General features: G+C 43.5%; 2 protein-coding genes across 2 annotated transcripts in view; both read right to left on the bottom strand.

The window, feature by feature from the left end:
• The window catches only part of lrpprc (leucine-rich pentatricopeptide repeat containing), a 93,780-nt gene extending 83,548 nt beyond the window's left edge, over window positions 1-10,232 (bottom strand). Inside the window, exons 1-11 of the mRNA XM_074645504.1 lie at window positions 9,996-10,232; window positions 8,968-9,170; window positions 8,129-8,251; window positions 7,782-7,903; window positions 6,714-6,772; window positions 5,833-5,919; window positions 5,618-5,744; window positions 4,726-4,870; window positions 4,416-4,573; window positions 4,207-4,312; window positions 2,379-2,486 (exon numbers count right to left, since the gene is read on the bottom strand). Coding sequence (XP_074501605.1) covers window positions 2,379-2,486; window positions 4,207-4,312; window positions 4,416-4,573; window positions 4,726-4,870; window positions 5,618-5,744; window positions 5,833-5,919; window positions 6,714-6,772; window positions 7,782-7,903; window positions 8,129-8,251; window positions 8,968-9,170; window positions 9,996-10,174 — 1,417 coding nt within the window. The 5' untranslated portion in view covers window positions 10,175-10,232. The remainder of the gene's footprint in view (window positions 1-2,378; window positions 2,487-4,206; window positions 4,313-4,415; window positions 4,574-4,725; window positions 4,871-5,617; window positions 5,745-5,832; window positions 5,920-6,713; window positions 6,773-7,781; window positions 7,904-8,128; window positions 8,252-8,967; window positions 9,171-9,995) is intronic.
• An 881-nt stretch (window positions 10,233-11,113) lies between these two features.
• znhit2 (zinc finger, HIT-type containing 2) lies at window positions 11,114-13,286 on the bottom strand. The gene is made up of 2 exons (XM_074645514.1): window positions 13,181-13,286; window positions 11,114-12,955 (listed from the first exon to the last, which is right to left on the bottom strand). Exon 2 carries the CDS (start codon window positions 12,892-12,894, stop codon window positions 11,173-11,175), a length of 1,722 nt encoding a protein of 573 aa, XP_074501615.1. The 5' UTR covers window positions 12,895-12,955; window positions 13,181-13,286; the 3' UTR covers window positions 11,114-11,172.
• Between the last annotated feature and the right edge of the window lie 4,951 nt (window positions 13,287-18,237).

The following is an 18,237-nucleotide window of genomic DNA, read 5'->3' as shown; positions in this document are numbered from 1 at the left end:
AGTACAGAGTTTTAATTGTGGATTATTACTATTATTTACAAAATACCACACATTTCTTAGCCTTTCTCAGTCTTAAACAAATATAAATGATATTTATAATGAATAAAATGGTCATTAAAAGGCAAACTCTATGTAGAAAGAAAGGGCTGACAGCAGCAGCTGCAGCAGCAGAAACGCAGCTGAAACACAGCTGGTGTGAACACCCGGCGCGGGAATCACGCAGCCACCACGCCACGCAGCTGCTACGCCACGCAGCTGCTACGCCACCGCTGTCTTTACTCAGTAAAAGAAAAGAAAAACATGACTAACTAACTAGTCAAAAAATTGACGAGAATTTGGAGATCAGGAAGAGGAATAAAAATGACATTCACGTCTCAGTGCACTTTCTGAAAGTCAGGGTGTCTTTCTGGCTCATCTGTCAAAAGTGGCAGACATGGGGACTTCTAAACTTTGCGATCTATTCCTAGAGCTCTCCAGAGAGACCTGTATGTGTGTGTTTCTGAGTAAGTGTGTATGTGTCGTTTCATCTCTTCCTGCTTTAACTCTCTCTCACGCAGGGATCAGAGCTCTTTGCCCTTGACTGCCCCAGCCCAGTGAAATCTGTCCCAGTTGGACCACTCTGTAGGGCATTAATATTTGAGGGGAAACACTCCTTTAAAAGCTCTTTCTGGTACAGAGGACTGAGGAAGTCATAATCCCCTCTACGCCACAAAAATAACACACATGCTCATAATCTGCCAATATCATGCTCACCAAAAAAAATAAAAACTCTCCATCAGAAAGGACGCACAAACAGCCGGCAGGCACATTGTTGTTCCTACATGGGGCTCCATAGGACACATTACGCTCTCACATACACAGGTTTTTCACATGAGGCTGGAGTCGCTTCAGGATCCAACTACAAGCTTCTCACGACAACTCACCATGTCACCACTCACTTTCAAGATCTACTGCTCTCTCTGAAGCTACCGCCTCCATTGATAGCTTCAGCACAGTATAGACGTATATATGAAGTAGGGCTGTCAAAGTTAACAGGATAATAACGGGTCAACGCAAATTCGTTTTACCGCCACTAATTTCTTTAACGCAACTTGAGTGAAGAGTGAAGATACTGGCATCATATGAAACTAGAAAAACCAAAGGAATCCATTAGCACCAATAATGTCATACTAGCTTGTCGCAAAGGAGATAAATAACGTGTTGATAATTGATTTCTAATAATACATATATACATACATTTGCATAAAGCAGCATATTTGCCCACTCCCATGTTGATAAGAGGATTAAATACTTGACAAATCTCCCTTTAAGGTTCATTTTGAACAGATAAATGTGCGAATCGCAATTCAATATTTTAATCAATATTATATCTAATATTAATACAAATATTTTAACATGAAGTAATTAATTCAAAACCTGAATAGTAAAAAAAAAATTTCATGGTTTGGTTTCTCTTAAAGGGACTGTTTGTAACTTCTTACACGTATAAATCATTGCGGGTCGGTGTCCCATGCGCGCTCACGTGTTGCTACACTGTTCAGGCTCAGACTCTAACACAAACTACACGGAAGCACCAAAACCTCTTGGTTGTATCTAGTGAAGCCCGTCTGTTAAACAGTGTTGCCCGCGGTCGGAGGACGCGGGGGAGACCGTAGCTTTGGTCTCCAGGTCTGGAGTCTCTGCTGTACTCTGCTCCTCTGCCTGCCTTCACTCACACACCACGGCTGTCTCGCTCTTTCGCTCCACTCTCACGTGCATGCATGCACGCACACTACACACTGCAGAAGAGTTAGTTTAGCTCTGAGAATATCTAGTGAATGTACAGTGGACGTTTGTGCAGAAATAACTGCTGCAGCTCCTCCAGACCAACAGAGGTTTCCCGTGTCTTGTGAAGTGACAGGGCTCCGCAGAGAGAAACGTTATCGTCTCCGACCAAAACTCCGGTGTCTCCCGTTCCCTACGGCCGCGGTCGGGAGGCTGAGGCAGGAAAAGCCAACACTAGGATCAGCATTGATTCATGGAGAGACCTTCGTCTGGTCAGCTAACATTACTGCCAAGCAGCTGAAATATAGAGTGATATTGTGCTTTTAGCTGACGTGTGTCACCTCACTGTGTTGAGCGATGCTCGTTCATGTCTATGTAGAGCGAGCACAAGCGCGAGCAACAGGACGCTGACTTTCGTTGACTTAACAGCCACAGGTGTCGCTGTTAACAATCATTGTGGGGTATCCACAACAAATGCCCAAAAGACAGTGGTAATGTGGAAATTATCCCTGGAGTGAAGCTGCAGAATCAAAGTAAAAAATCAGCACATTAAGCCTTGTTATAAATTAAAAAATGGTGTGTGAGAGTGTGTGAGTGTGTGTGTGTGTGTGTACCAGCTGTATTGTTGTCTTTCATATGCTGAGTGAGGAGGGGCCAAAAGTAGTGTGGTCTTATGGGTAAGCCGTGCTCCTTCATCATCTTCATCAGCTCTAATGACGTACCTGCGAAAAATAACAAATAATAATAATTCAATGACTTTTCCAGTTTCCCGTTATACTGCAGTAACTTGAAATAATATGCAGCTGTTATGGAGGTTGATGCCTTAAAGTGGCAGCAGGCAGAATGTTTTTGGCATCATTGGGCAAAAATTCCCTATAACATAAAAAAAAAAATAATATAAAATAAAATAACCTTTCAGCATATTGTAATTCAAGTGTTCTGAGAGAAAACTAGACTTCTGCTCCTCCTCATGGCTCTGTTTTCAGGCTTTAGAAAATCTACCCCTTGACGGGAGACTTTGACCAATCACAGGTCATTTCAGAGAGAGAGCGTTCCTATTGGCTGTTCATTCAATGGAGGCAGCTGTCAATCACTTAGGAACTCTGATTAAACGGTCAAACTAGACAGCGCTGACCAAATATGAATCAATATTTTGTTACTGTCATGCCTATTTCTCTCCTCAAATGTTTTCAGAAACATCTTGTAGTGTGCTGTTTAGCTGTGTAATGAGAAAGTTTGCTCTGGCTGGTGGGCGGTGCTTGGTGTTTCCTCAGCAGATCTCAACATGGCTGCCGGGTCACAAACTTCCTCATTTTACAGCTAAACAGTACACTGCAAGATGTTTCTGAACACATTTTATGTGAGCAATAGGCATTACAGTCACAGAATATTGATTCATATTTGATCAGCAGTCGGGATGAGAATCAGCACCTCTAAATCTGAGGCCATGGTTCTCAGCAGGAAACCGGTGGTTTGCCTACTCCGGGTAGGGAATGAGTCCTTACCCCAAGTGAAGGAGTTTAAGTATCTCGGGGTCTTGTTCGCGAGTGAGGGGACGATGGAACGTGAGATTGGTCGGAGAATCGGAGCAGCAGGGGCGGTATTGCATTCGCTTTACCGCACCGTTGTGACGAAAAGAGAGCTGAGCCGGAAGGCAAAGCTCTCGATCTACCGTTCAATCTTCGTTCCTACTCTCACCTATGGTCATGAGGGTTGGGTCATGACCGAAAGAACGAGGTCGCGGGTGCAAGCGGCCGAAATGGGTTTCCTCAGGAGGGTGGCTGGCGTCTCCCTTAGAGATAGGGTAAGAAGCTCAGTCATCCGTGAGGGACTCGGAGTAGAGTCCTTGCTCCTTTGCGTCGAAAGGAGCCAGTTGAGGTGGTTCGGGCATCTAGCACGGATGCCTCCTGGGCGCCTCCCTTGGGAGGTGTTCCAGGCACGACCAGCTGGGAGGAGACCACGGGGAAGACCCAGGACTAGATGGAGAGATTATATCTCTACTCTGGCCTGGGAACGCCTCGGGATCCCCCAGTCAGAGCTGGTTAATGTGGCCCGGGAAAGGGAAGTTTGGGGTTCCCTGCTGGAGCTGTTGCCCCCGCGACCCGATCCCGGATAAGCGGTTGAAGATGGATGGATGGATTTGATCAGCGCTGCCTAGTTTCAACGTTTGATCTGGGTTTGTGAGTGATTGACAGCTGCTCAGAGAGGGTAAGGCTCCAGCTTGGCTCTGATTGGTTGTTTTCCTCCGGTCTGTGAAATCTTGCAAATGCCATTAGGAGCACAGTAGGACACAGAGGAACATGATTTTTTTTCAGATTACCTGTCTCATGCACTACTGTCAGGATATAGTGACCGTTTTTATTTCATATTTCATCATATTTGCAAGTGCAACTGGATGTAACAGTCTCTCTAAATGCATATTAATGAAAGTATGTGTTGTACCAGTCTTCTTGGCCTCCAGAGCACAGGACAGAGTGAAGCTGAGTGCCGCAGTGTGCAGGTTGGACTCCTGGAGCTCTTTGCAATAGCTGCCGATCTTCTCCAGTGACTGTAGTGCACACACAAAGACATCAACAATTACATTTAAACATAGAAATGAATATTCAACATTCACTGTAATGAGCCTAGGTTAGGGGGAGCGATGGATGTACCGTGTCCATGTTGACGCAGTGCCTGAGGAAGAAGTTGCCCAGGTTAGCGGAGTCGGAGCCGAAGCTTTCGGACTGCAGCGTGGGGAAAGTCTTCAGGATGTGAAAAGCCGTGTCCTCCTGGTTCTGGGTGATGAGGCTCAGGCACAAGTTCATGGCGTCTACGGGAAGAACAACAAATACTGCTCAGCCTCATAAGACGATCAATCAAGATGATCACAAATAGAGCAGATTAGTTTGCGGACTTTAATGACATGACTTTAGCTGCCGAAGACTACAGTGATGTGGAGAAGCATCAGGTGCGTTTGTGTACCTGGAACGTAGCCCCTCTCGTGCCTCAAGCGCTCCACCATCTCTGGGATGTGCTGCTGGTGTCCGGCCTTGGCCAGATTGAAGATGACCTCCATGACGTCCCTGTCCATCAGACTGCAATCTGCACTCTCTGCTGCCTCCATAGTCTGACACAGAGAGAGAGGAGGAGGAGGAGGAGGAGGAGGAGGAGGAGGAGGAGGAGGAGGAGGAGGAGGAGGACAGAGAGGGTGAAGAGAACACGGAGTGAGTTTGGGAAGCAGGGAGGATATAACCTCCTACCTCCTGGTTTGTTACAAAGAACCATCTGAGAAGCTGTTTGGAAAAGGGCAGACACCATCAAAATAATACATGGCAGGTGATTGGATGAACCATCTGTCAATCAAACTCTTGCCAAAGCCAGCTATGACACATCCAGGGCGTCAGCACAGTGAAGGCTACTGTTTTGGAGTGGAATTGATTTCCGGTTAGACAAGTTGATTTTTTGCTGGGTTAATAAATGATGGTATCGGATAGGTGCATAGACTGGGGTACTCGCCGATACCCGATTCCGAATTTTGGGTAGTATCGGACGCATTTCCGATATTGGTATCTCAACAACTCCATTGTTGTTTTAAACGAAGTCGCATCTCCATGTCTCACACACACCCGTAGCCCATAGCTGCTCACAGGACGCAGATTGTTCCGTGCTCTGAGACAAACGCATTCACTCACAAGATGGATATTTGTGTGATCTGTGATCCCGCGATTCTCGCGTGATCTCGTAACATCGCGAGAATCCAGCTGCCGTACAAAGTAAGGGAGGATAGGGAGCAAGCCCGAAACAAGAGAGGAGAGGAAGGAAGGGAGTAGAGAAGGAAGAGAGATGGGGTGGGGATGAAGAGAAAGACACACACCTTTTTCAAACTGTCCAGGTCTCCCTTCTCAGCATAGGCGTTAAGCAGCGATAAGTAAGTGTCAGGACCCGGTTCAATCCCTGCTCCTCGCATCACAGTCAGGATGTTCTTAGCGCTCTCGATGTCTCTGCACAGTGACAGATGACAGCTGGTTTAAAATTGTATTATTTCCATATCAACACGTTTTGTGAGCCATTAAACACAGTGACACTCACCCCGTACGAGCATGGCCGGTCACCAGGGAGTTGAAAACAGCCTCTGTGATGGGTAAATCTTTGCTCTTCATGAAACCCAATATGGTGCTGAGAAAGTAGAGAAGAACGTTAAAACCAGTGGGCTGCCTCCGGGTCGGAGAAGTGAAGCCAATGCTAAAGTGCCTTAAACTTGCATTCTTTCTGATAGCCAGCAGGGGGCGACTCCTCTGGTTGCAAAAAGAAGTCTGATTGTATAAAGTCTATGAGAAAATGAGTCTACTTCTCACTTGATTTATTACCTCAGTAAACATTGTAAACATGAGTTTATGGTCTCAATCACTAGTTTCAAGTCTTCTTCAATACAGCATGATGTTCATTTAGTAAATTATGGTCCCATTTAGAGCCAGATAGACCATAAAGCAGGGGATGCTTCAGGGCGTGGCTATCTTGTGATTGACAGGTTGCTACCAGAGTTTGGTTGCTCCACTCTCTCCTGTCACTTCTGGTCGCAAAAAAACAATGTGGCGACGGCCAAATACCAAAATGGCGACGGCCAAAATGCCGAACTCAAGGTTTCAAAACGGCAGTCCACAAACGGCAGTCCACTTCCTATATACAATCTATGGTTAAAATGGGAGGTGAATTCAAAAGGCATAATATCTTTTGGTTTAAAAAGACTAACATTAGATATTGGAGCTGTAACCACCAGGGCTGGGAACAAATAAATTAAGCGATACATCTCATAACATACAAGCATGACATACTGTACACACAATAAGCTGGACTGAAAGTCAGCTTTTGAGGACAAAGCTGCTTTGCAATCATCTGTCAAGTAGCAGATGTCAGAGCACGGACATTTCTGTTTCTGTTGGTTGGCCCGTGGCAGAACAAAGTTTGCTCACCTGGCTCCCTCAATATCTCCATTCTGGCAGTATGCTGCTATGAGTCTCTGGTAGGTAACCTGTGCACAAAAAAAAAAAAAAGAAAAGCAAACAGAGATTGAAATCACCAAATGTACGGGAGTTGTTGAAACAAGTGCTGCTCTATTCCAACTGTAGGTCCGGCAGGTGAGGTGCATTTTTTTTTTTTTAAAAGAGTGTGAAGAATTAAAGGGTAACTTCTGTATTTTTCAACCAGGACCCTATTGTTCTATATTTTTGTGTCTAAGTGACTAATGAGGACAACACTTTTTGAAACTGGTGCAGTATTGAGGGATAACGCTGCAACTGGCAGCCGCAAAACAAGCTGCGAGGGAAAGTGAGCAGCATCAGTGTAACGTTAGCTCCTCTTAAAGTGCTTGGTTTTGCCACCGATAGGCTCAGATTGTCATTATAAGTGTCTGAAAACATTATGGAAAGAACCCTACAGAGTAATAAAAAAATGTCCTACCTTCTCACTTGATCACATTGTTGAAATCATCTAAATATTCAGCCATGACATTGAAAATCTTTTAGTTTAAAACTAAGCTGCGCTTTCTGTACTCCAACACAACAAACTCTGCCCGGCTGGCACTCTCATTCGACCGTGGATGTATTCCACTATTCCACCGCTGTTTTCCGGCAACACGCTGCCTCGCCACATTTCAAAATGATACTTCTCCCTGAGCGAGACACTTTCCATAATGTCAGACACTTATAACAATCAGAGCCTGTTCGTGGCAAAAACAAGCATTTTTAGTGGTCGTAAATGACGGTGCCAGCTTGCCCCAATAGCACCATATTGCAGCCCGTGAGCGGTTGCCGTCTGCAGCGCTCGCCCTCAATACTGGACCAATTTCAGAAATTGTTGTCTCTATTAGTCAGTTAGACACAAAACCATGGGGGAACAGGGTCCAGGTTGAAAAATACTGAAGTTACCTAATTTGCGTAATCAACTATAATACATAGCAACCAAAATCTTCATAGAAATGTCTGTTTCTCTATGTAACCATGTGTTCCTGCCATAACTCTACTCTGGGGCGCAGTGCTTACCCTGTTGGGCTGGGCGTTAGCCGCCTCCATCTTGGCCAGGAAGTCAGTGGGGGAGAACTTGAACTCATTCTGCAGGTAAACCTTCAGCAAGGCGTTGTAGTGACTAACATCATACTGTGCACCTGGGGAGGACAACAGGAAAATACATGACATCAACATAACTGTACCATGAGAGACGAAGCAGTTCAGCGAGGTAGCCGTAGCGTGCTGCTCATGCATCCAGTGTGTCCCGGCCGTAACAGTTTAAATATTTGAAATCATGGTTAAATACTTTTAAGTTCATTAGCTAGTAATCTGGATAATAAGATGGTTTGGTTGTTGCTATTAGTGCGTCCGGGGCCTCTTACCCAACTGCTGCAGCTTCTCCCACACATGGTGTGCCAGCTCAGTGCGCTCCTCCAGGGGCACCTCTGGCAGCAGCGACCCACAGCTACGCAGCAGCAACAAGGCCTGGTTACCGCTGGGATAACCTGCAGACAGACAAGGACACAAGGTGAGGAGGGAGGTGGAGAAAAAAAAGAAAGAACGACAAGAAGAGTGAAGGGTCAGTCAGTCTAAGAATAAACAAGAATTTAGAATTTGCAGTAGTTGTGTACAGTACCGTTTACACTAAAACATTTTGATGCACTGTGGGCTAGATTATTGGTATGTAGAGGACAGTCTGAAGATGCAGCGTAACAAGTTTGGTGACAATTGAGCAAAAATGTGTTAATTAGTTTCACAGATTTTGAGAAAAACAGAGTGATGGACTTCATAATTCCTGCCAGGTTGAAGCATATGAACATTTCTGCTCACTTGGGCCTGCATACTTGTAGCATGTACAGCTGATATGTTACGAATTTTCAAAGATTTGAACTTTAGACGGTTGCTGCAGCGCCATCATCAGGACTATTAGCCCACAAAGTCAGTTGAGGAAGTTTAGCATAAGACTGGACCTATGTGTAAAGTTTGGTTTATTTTCAAGCATGGGAAGGCAGATTTCATAGGAAGAAGAGGAATATTGACGAAAACAAGATCAGATGGTAAGAAAATTTAAAAAAGGACCACTGGGACCACTGCAAGGAAGAAGAAGCGGCCTACAGGAAAAGTTTGGCTGAGGTGTCGGCAGTTTGATTACATGGTTAATAACAATGAACTGTCTCCGCCTCCGTCTGACCTCCGTCTGGCCACTGCTCCGGCTGCCTACCTGTCCTGCAGATATCATGGAAGATGCGGAGCAGCAGGGTCTTGGTGATGCGACCGGTTCTCCTCACGGAGCTGTCCAGCTTGGCCAGAGCCCAATCGAACTGCTGCGCCTGTTTGGACCGCACCACGCCGCTGGCCTCATCCTTCTGCTCTGTGGCCACGGCATAGTGACGCACACACCCCACTGCATATGGCCACACACGACTGGAGAGGTATTAGATGGTGACAGTAGAGGGGGAAAGAGATGGATGGATGAGACAGGACAGAGGGAACAAAAACAGACAGTCACAGATGAATAAAGTGGGTGAAAAACAAGACATATAATCAGAGTTCTGTTAATGAATATGAGGCATTTATCAGTGCTATCCCAAACTGTCTCAATAGCACAGGATGTGTTGAGTGCAGCAGCAGTAACACAGAACCATCTCTGGATGCTCTGCCTGCTTTAAGGCCATCTGTAGTTTGGTTAAGAGCTTTGACCTTGAGAGAAAAAGCCCCAGCAGAGTAACCCATGTCTGTCATGCATCACCTTTTCTATCAGCTGAGGTCAGTGTTTCTCTAATGATTCATGATAAAATGCTAAATGACATATTTCATATTTGACAATATCTGCATGAAATAAGCTGCAGCATGTCAACGTGCTGCAGGTCTCCCATGATAGACCTGTTACTAAACGCAATCATGTAGCTAATAACACGTATAGGAACAATCAAACGTGTTGCTAACAGTTACATTATGATGAGGAACCAAGCTGCTTCATTATGACACAGTCAGCATGGCTGTGTTACACAACGTCTCCTCATCACCTTGTATGTAACCAGTCATGTTTACAGCTGACAGCTGACCGGACTATTAGCTAACTTGTTTTTACATGACGCCACATTAGTCAGCACGCCACATTTCATACAGCAGCTCATATCAGTGTGTATATTAGTGAGTGTCTGTCTGTCATTGAGCCTCAATGACCCCCTGCTCCACGGTGTCGCGTGGACCGCAGCTCCACCGGCTAACAGATTGACTGAGTGATACCTGGGCGCGTGTCCCGGAGCAGAGCCGACGTGTGGTGAGCAGACTCCGGTTCTTCCGCCGCAGAGAGCTCCGCTGTACAGCCGACCGAGCGGCGGCCCGGTTCTGTTGGTTCCTGTGATGTGAAGCAAGCCCGAAGGAGAGAACCGGAGGAGCCGGGCTGATCTCAAGAGCGCCGCCATGTTTTACTGTCGCACTGTGGAGGTGGAAGGGCATCCGCACCACGTGACGGGTCAAAGAAACGTAAAAGAAAGCATCGCGAGAGCAGCGACTGAGAACGTGACTTCATTTTTACACAGTGATGGAAAAAAGGACACTCAGATATTTGACTCAAGTTAAAGTAGCAATAATACCACAGTGTACAAATACGGTGTAAGTCCTGCATCAACAATATTAATTAAGTGGAAAAACAGAAGTATTGGCATTAAAATATACTTTAAGTACCAAAAGTGCAAATTATGGAGGATGGAACCTGCCAAAATCAAACATAACTGCTGACTGAATAAATAAATAAATGGCTTGATAAATGAATAAATATGCCATTAAAATTAACAGAAATATTATTTAAAATAAATGTAGTTATTAATGAATTGATAAAATGTGAGGTAAATAGATATTTCTGTTTTAATTTGTTTCTTTCTTTATTTACCTTTGTATTAATTCCCTTATTCATTTACTATTCTGTTTAATTTCCACTTTTATGTATTTCTTTGTATTAATGATGAGGGGGCTGTCAATCAACGTGTGTCATGGCCCCCTCATTTGCATAATGAGACAGAAAAGCATAAAACAAATTTAAAAAGAAATGTGTTAGGAAATGTATACAGCAAAGAATACAGAAACAACCTACTTAGTCTTACATCTTAACATTTTAGTACCGCACCACCAGGTTAAATACCTTCATAAGCAAATACTCCACTGTTTTTTGTCAGTTTTTTAGAATTTATTTTTTATTTTTTTGTTTGTGCTTTAAAACTGTACTTCTAACATGTAATTCAAGTAATCATTACGTAAAAAAGACATCTGCTTATATTTTATTGTAGCAACGGCTTTTATACTAAGTGATAATTATTTACATCATTAAAGTCATCCTGAACACAGTATATCAAGAGTAGACAATATTCTCATATATTTTTATTACAATTTAAACTTTTACAAACATCAATATGTTCAAGAAAGACTAGTTCAGTTCTTCAATTAACTTACTATTCGCCTTGCTCTTCCCTTTCTTCAAGCTCTCCTCAACTACAGTCTTTGCTTTCTCCATGCTGCTCCTTACGCTCTCTCTTTTACTGTGTTCGTTCCACAACTCAATAGCTAGTCTACGAATGCTGTGTGCATTGTCCAACACCCAGGCTTGAAAGAATTCACACTTCTTGCTTGCCAGGAAGTACTTTTGCCTCTTTGCTCCTTCTTCTCCTTCTTTAGAAAGGGCTGACCTGGCCTTGGAGAGCACTGAACGGAGCTGACTCAAGGCTGCCAGGCAGTATCCCGTAGCATCCTTTCTGTCTTGGCCAGTCATGATGTGAGCCACGGCTTCCACCCCCCTGGCTGGGGCGAGAGGATCCTCCTTGTCGAGGTAACCTCCGCTCAAAATGAGTGTTTCTCCACAGTCTAAGGCCTCTTGGACAGAGTTGAACACCCTGCTTGAGCTCAGGGCCTCAGACAGAGCAAGAATCATGTCACAAACCTCAAACAGCAGTGAGTCAGTGTCATTGTTAAATAGGCACAAGGTGAAGGTGTAGCCAAAGAGTGCATTGACCAAACCATAGCCTACAAGGGGAGATGGATTTGCACATAAGGAACTCAACTTTGGGATCTTTGCAGAAATCTGAGGGACACTGGGATCTGTTGAGCTTCCCTTGCTTGTTTCCTTTCCGTTTGCTCCTTTAATCTTTCTCAACTTGGTAGCCGATTTGCCCCGATTCTGAACCACTCCTTGTGATGTCTTCACTTTAGTATCAGCGTCCTGTTCGGTCGAATTTTCTCTCTCCAGTTTGCTCACTTCCTCCTCGAGCACCTCCACCAGGGCTCTCCCTCCATCCTCGTGCTCCTCCCACCACGGCTTCCACAAGGGAACCAGCCCGCCAAGAGCTCCACCCTTCATCAGACCCATAAACGTCTCTTTCTCTTTACTGTTGAGAACTTCCCACAGCTCCTCCTCTGAAAGTGTGTCAATATCCAGCCCTGAGAGCCGATCAGCCAAGTCCAGCTCCGCTTCTGCACCTTCATCTATGTCTCCATGCTCCGGCTCCACTCCTCCAATCTCTTCAAGCTTTCTCAGAATAGCCTCAATTTCTGTTGCACTCCCTTCTCCGGTCTGTTGAAGCTCTGCTAACCTGGACAGCAGCTCCACAACCTGCACTTTCTCTCCATCCTCTTCATCAGTGTCATCTGACACAATACCAGCGTCCTTTAACAAACTCTCCATCCCCCCGTCTGTCTTTTCTGCCTTTTGTCTGAGTCCCACAAGAATCTCCTCCATTTTATTCCTCCCTTCACTCTCTGTTTTCCCCATCTCCTTCAGCTCCTGCAGAACAGACTCCTTGTAAAACTCCTCAGAGCACGCAGAGTGATTTGGGCTCTGGTAGCAAGCCAAGCCACAGTAGTGCATGTTACACCGAGGGCAGGTGTAACAAGAGGGCTTACATTTACACAACATGCAGACTGTGCTCCTTCTGGCGTTACTACCACCCTCCTCCTCCTCCTCTTCCTCTTCCTCTTGTGTCTTGGCTGGCGTGAGGAAGTCCTCTTGTCCAGCAGCAGCTCCTCTGGCCGGGAGCAGAAGCCCGTCTCTGGTCACTGTGTCGGGCTCTGTGTCCGTCCACTCCTCCTTTGGACCGATGTCTGTCAGCAGACTCCTCACAGACGGAGGAAGTCTCCGTCTAATTACTGGATTCATCGCTGGTTGAAGCACGATGTTGTAGAGAAAGCTGCGAAGTCTCAAGTCCAGAAGAAGTAACCTGTGAATAGAAGAAATTAAAATAATAGTAATTAGTTAGTAGGGATGTATGTTACTGAGTTACATTACTGTCACACAGTGGATCTGACAGGTTAACTAGAAACAGAGGGATTTCTACGTATCGTTACATCCGTAACCCGCTTTCATATCTCTTCAACTGTCCCCAATAAAGCTGGCAACGTTCAATGCTCAATAGTTTATATCTTAAAGTACTAAATGTACTTACTTTCCAGCATTTGCACCAACACCAACGTTTCACGTTTGTTGTCCAAATCATGGAAATCAAGCCTCCATGTCGCCTGTTGATGACGTATCGCCGCCTTAAAGCTGCAGTTTTTTTTTCTTGGCGCTCAGTGCGACCAGAGACCAGAGACATGAACCAGAGACAGCCGGTGCTACTGCTGCCACAAGTGACAATAATATATTATTAATATTAATATTAATAATAATAATAATAATAATAATAATAATAATAATAATGATAATAATAATGATAATAATAATGATGATAATAATAATTATAATTATAATAATTATGATAATAATAATAATATAAAAATAATAATTTTCATCTTAATATTACTATTATTTATTAAATATGTGATAAATATATAAATATAAATATAAAATATAAATATGTGTGTAAATGATTCAGTCAAAAATTAGATGGAATAATTTATCTTTGAATTATTTAAATACATATTTTGTAACGAAACATACCACAAGGTCCATTAAGTAGCTGTTCTGGAGCTTTCAATCATAGCGCATGATCTTTAGCAGCAGATGGAGTTTGCCCAGTTGTCATGGACACTTTTAAGAACATCTTGTTCACGTTGGAGAATAAATCTGAGGTCAATTTATGTTGCCGAGGTCATGAATAAACAGAAAACTCAATGAAATTCTAAAAGTATTTCATCTATGAAATTTGAAGCCTAAGAAGTAGTTTACCTAATAAGTTGTCATAATATCACCACCATCATATGTTCATATATAAAAATATTTGATATAATATCGGCTAAGAAAATGATCATGTGACAGTCCATGTAATTTGAAAAAGAAGATTGAGCTAGTATTGGGAATGGCAAAAATAGACCATGATTTCCTGATTTCCTGATATGATGTTGCCTATTGCCTTTTTAAGAGATAATTTTTCTACAAAGATGAAACTGCCATTTGGCTAATAATCTATAGACCACTTCAAGGAGAATCTAGGTGAAAATACTCAACCTTACAAACAAAGTCTAATTAGTTTAAAAATATATATATTGCAATTTGTGTAGTCTTCTTTTCTTTACTTTGCCATGAAGGTTAATTGGTCTTGTACAGTCCCCAAACATTGAGACATTTGTTGTATGTCTATGTTTACACCTTGACCATGTAGAGCCTGTCCAAATCTGCCGCCATTGCTACATGGTTATTGCATTTATTCAGTTGTCTAGAACAGTGATTCATAAATGGGGGTCCGAGGACCCACAGGGGTCGGTGGTACTCTGCCATGGGGTCCGCGAAATAGTTTGCAATAAATCATAAAATTGTGCTGTATCTTTAAAAAGTACATATCTACAGATGGGGACCATTTGCGTCAATGAAGCAAGAATATTGTGTCCATTACTACCACCCATGTTAGCTTTGGGCCAATAGAAACTCTGATATGATTGTGACACATCAAGTCAATCTATCATGAATCAGTAACTTACCTCAGGGCGCAACAAACCGTTCCTGCTGCTGCTCAGCTTAGCTTATTAGCCAGCTAACTAGCTGGCCAGCATGGAGAAATATTAAAATTGTCAAGTGACGCTGAGCCTAAACTGGCTAAATTGAGTAAATATGACAACAGTTATATTGAGTTTAGTTTTATTGAGAACAGCGACTGGACACCAAAATGCGTCATGTGTATTCAGTTGCTAGTGAACGAGGCCATGAAGCCGGCCGAGCTAAAGCGACATCTGATTATAAAGCACCCGGAATATCAGGGCAAAACAAAGTGGTATTAACGTGATTCAAATTTAAATGTGTTTCTGTTTATCACTATGGAACAGGTCCAATATGGTATCGAAGAGTGCAAATGGTAGTAAGCATATGTTTAATCGGTGTTACGATTCTGAGGGGGTCCATGGAAAATGTTCTCCCCTCTAAAAGGTCCGTGGCCCCAAAAACTTTGAGAACCCCTGGTCTAGAAACCTGAAACACACTCACCAATACACAGAAAATGTTCTCTATGTGAACTGCGAACCAACTGACTGAACAAGTCTATCATATCTGTTCTATGAGGCCTTACCAGTGGCACTGCCTACACAGCTGAATGGCTTGTTCAATCCAAATTAAGATTATTGAGTTTATCCGTAGACTACCCTGGCAACTAAATGACTGAACTAACTGTTGTTAAAAGTCCCATATTGTAAAAAGTGAGATTTTCATGTCTTTTATTTTATAAAGCAGGTTTAAGTGATATATAAATACTGTGAAAGTATCAAAACACTCAATATACAGAGAAATACACACAGCCCGTACAGAAATTGTTTATTTGAAACAAGCCGTCAGGATTTCTGTCCATTTGTGATGTCACAAATATACAATATATATAGATCATCACACGATTTTAAACGTAAACATTCTAAATGTGTCCCAGTTTATTTCCTGTTGCAGTGTATGTGAATAACATCAGCTGACAGTAAGTAAACATGGACCCAAACTGTTGCCTAGCAACGCTTTCCGTTGCAATTCCGTTGAAATGCACTAAAACGGAGCATTTCAGACAGAGGGTAAATGCAGGTATATTTAGGAAGACCATATGAGGAAAATAAAGTTTTTTTTTTAAACATTAAAGCATGTAAACATGTTCTAGTAGAAACACAAAATACAAGTATGAACCTGAAAATGAGCACGATATGGGACCTTTAAAGCCTGAAAAGTTGTGATGTTATTTAAAGCTGAAGTAGGTGAGATTGGAGCAAATATGATTAAAAAAAAGTTATTTTTATAAAAAGGTCGCTATATCGTGACAGTAGTACATAAAACAGGTAACCTGAAAAAAGTAATGTGCCTCTGTATCCTCCGGTGCTCCTAACGGCATCTGCAAGATTTCACAGACCGGAAGAAAACAAGCAGTAAGAGCTGATCTGGGGTTCCGCTGCCCAGCTGCCGTCTATGAGAGCCGGCTGTCAATCACTTGCGAACTCCGACCGAACGATCAAACTACGCCGCACTGATCAAATATGAATCAATATTATGTTATGTTAATGCCTATTTCTCTCCTCAAATGTTTTCAGAATCATCTTGTAGTGCACGGTTTAGCTGTAAAATGAGAGAGATTGTGATGCCGCCGCCATTGTGAAATCTGGTGAAGGAACGCCAAGTGCTGGTCACATGACCGTAGCACAGCCAATAGGAACGCTCTCTCAATGAAATGACCTGTGATCGGTAAAAGTTTCCCGTCACGGGCTCGATTTTCTAAAGCCTGAAAACAGAGCCATGAAGAAGAGCAGAAGTCTAGTTTTCTCTCAGAACACTTGAATTACAATATGCTGAAAGGTTATTATGGAATTTTTGACCAATGATGCCAAAAATATACTGTCTACTGAAGCTTTAAGCTAGAGCTTCTTTGTTGTTGGAAAGCAGCCAGGCAGATTGGAATGACTCATCACAACCATGTATGCATCATGTCACAGTCTGGCTAACCGTCCCTCCATCTAACTTCCTGTCAATCTGTACATTATGCATGTCCGTCTCTATGTTTGTCTCCCTGACTGTGCCGTGTGTCTACATCTCCCGTGGGGCTGTTTGCTATGAGGTGATTGTCTCCTGCAGGGGGTCAAGCATGGTAAAGGTCACGCAGGTGGGGAGTTGTCAGATGGCTGTCCACCCCTCACTGGGCCGAGGGGTTCCCGTGCCGCCTGTCGGAGCCCGTGGGGAAAGGGGGAGGAGGAGGGGGGTCCGAGGTGGACGTGTACCATGCTGTCTTGGCCCCGCCCCTGGCTGCCGTGCCAGTAGTCCTGGGTGGGCTGCTGCCTCCTTGTGTCTCCTTTATTCTTCCCTGGCATGTCCTGTGACATGTTAGTATCCCCAACACTAAATCCAAAGGCTTACTAACTGACTGTTAGACTGATGATATGCAGTAAATCTCATCCAGGTTAGGAAAGCTTTTTGTCCTCTTTGCATGATTTTTGGCACAGGTCTGATAATTTTGCTTTTAGTTGACAGTCTCATCACAGAGAGAAAAGATGTAACAACCGGTTATATCATGTGGGTCATACAGTAACCACAGTGAGACACATTTTAGCTATAAAGAAAATCTACATTTATGGCCTTATGCATGGATATAATGGAGTGCTCCAGGGATGACGTATTTTTGTCAGCCAACCAGGAAGTTAGCATTGCCCTTGGTTCCCTCTACAAAATGCAGATGAGATTTTTCCATTGGGTTTTGGATTATTGCAGAAAATAAGCTCTGTGACAAACAAACGTCTATGATACTTACACGTTTTGTTCAGCAAGATAATCTCCTCAAATGAACAACACTTTTATTTATAAAAAAATAAATTGAATTGAAATTGAATTATGATTTTTGAAGTGTGAATGCAATCTGCAGAAGTAAAAAGCTAACGTTAGGCTACAAATAAACTACACCACAGTTGCATGAACGTGAGTATACACAACGGGGCTGTAGAGGCGGACGAGTCGGCGTGATGACGTTTTGTGGTCTCATTTGGCCATTTGTTAGCAATGTCTCAAGATATCATGTCCTGCAAAAAATAATACATACTCTTTCTGTTCAAAACATAACGCACATTTTACATCCTCCATTATCCATCACACATGTGGCACCCCTACGCATAGAAACACACATCACCCTGTGGTGTCAGTTGATAAGCAGATCATTAGTCTGATACAAGAAATCCAACTAATGATGAGAAGTATGAGTATGAGAGTATGAAATACATCATTTGATATACAGTGTAGTGCATGTGAAGCTCAGTCCACGCTCTTATGCCTAGTTGCAGGGGTCATGAAAGTGTTCAGATTTTAAAATGGGATTGGAGTGCAAGATATTGTGAAAAAAAGAAAATGTACAGTGCACACACACACACACACACACACACACGCACGCACGCACGCACACACACACACACAAACACACACACACACTTACACACATGTCCCGCTGTCTGCCACCAGCTGATAGGTGACAGGGAACAGGCTTTGCCTTTTGGGCATGTCCAGCCCTGGCATGTCTGGAGCTGTCTACTGTACAGCAGCAGGGCGTGTGTGTGTGTGTGTGCGGTT

Source organism: Sebastes fasciatus, chromosome 9, assembly GCF_043250625.1.
Source record: "Sebastes fasciatus isolate fSebFas1 chromosome 9, fSebFas1.pri, whole genome shotgun sequence".
Classification (NCBI taxonomy): Eukaryota; Metazoa; Chordata; class Actinopteri; order Perciformes; family Sebastidae; genus Sebastes; species Sebastes fasciatus.
This window is presented reverse-complemented; position numbering and strand designations above follow the sequence as displayed.

What these genes read in the sequence shown, in the direction of transcription:
- znhit2 (XM_074645514.1), bottom strand. Translation starts at nt 12,894, where the DNA reads ATGAATCCAGTAATTAGACGGAGACTTCCTCCGTCTGTGAGGAGTCTG.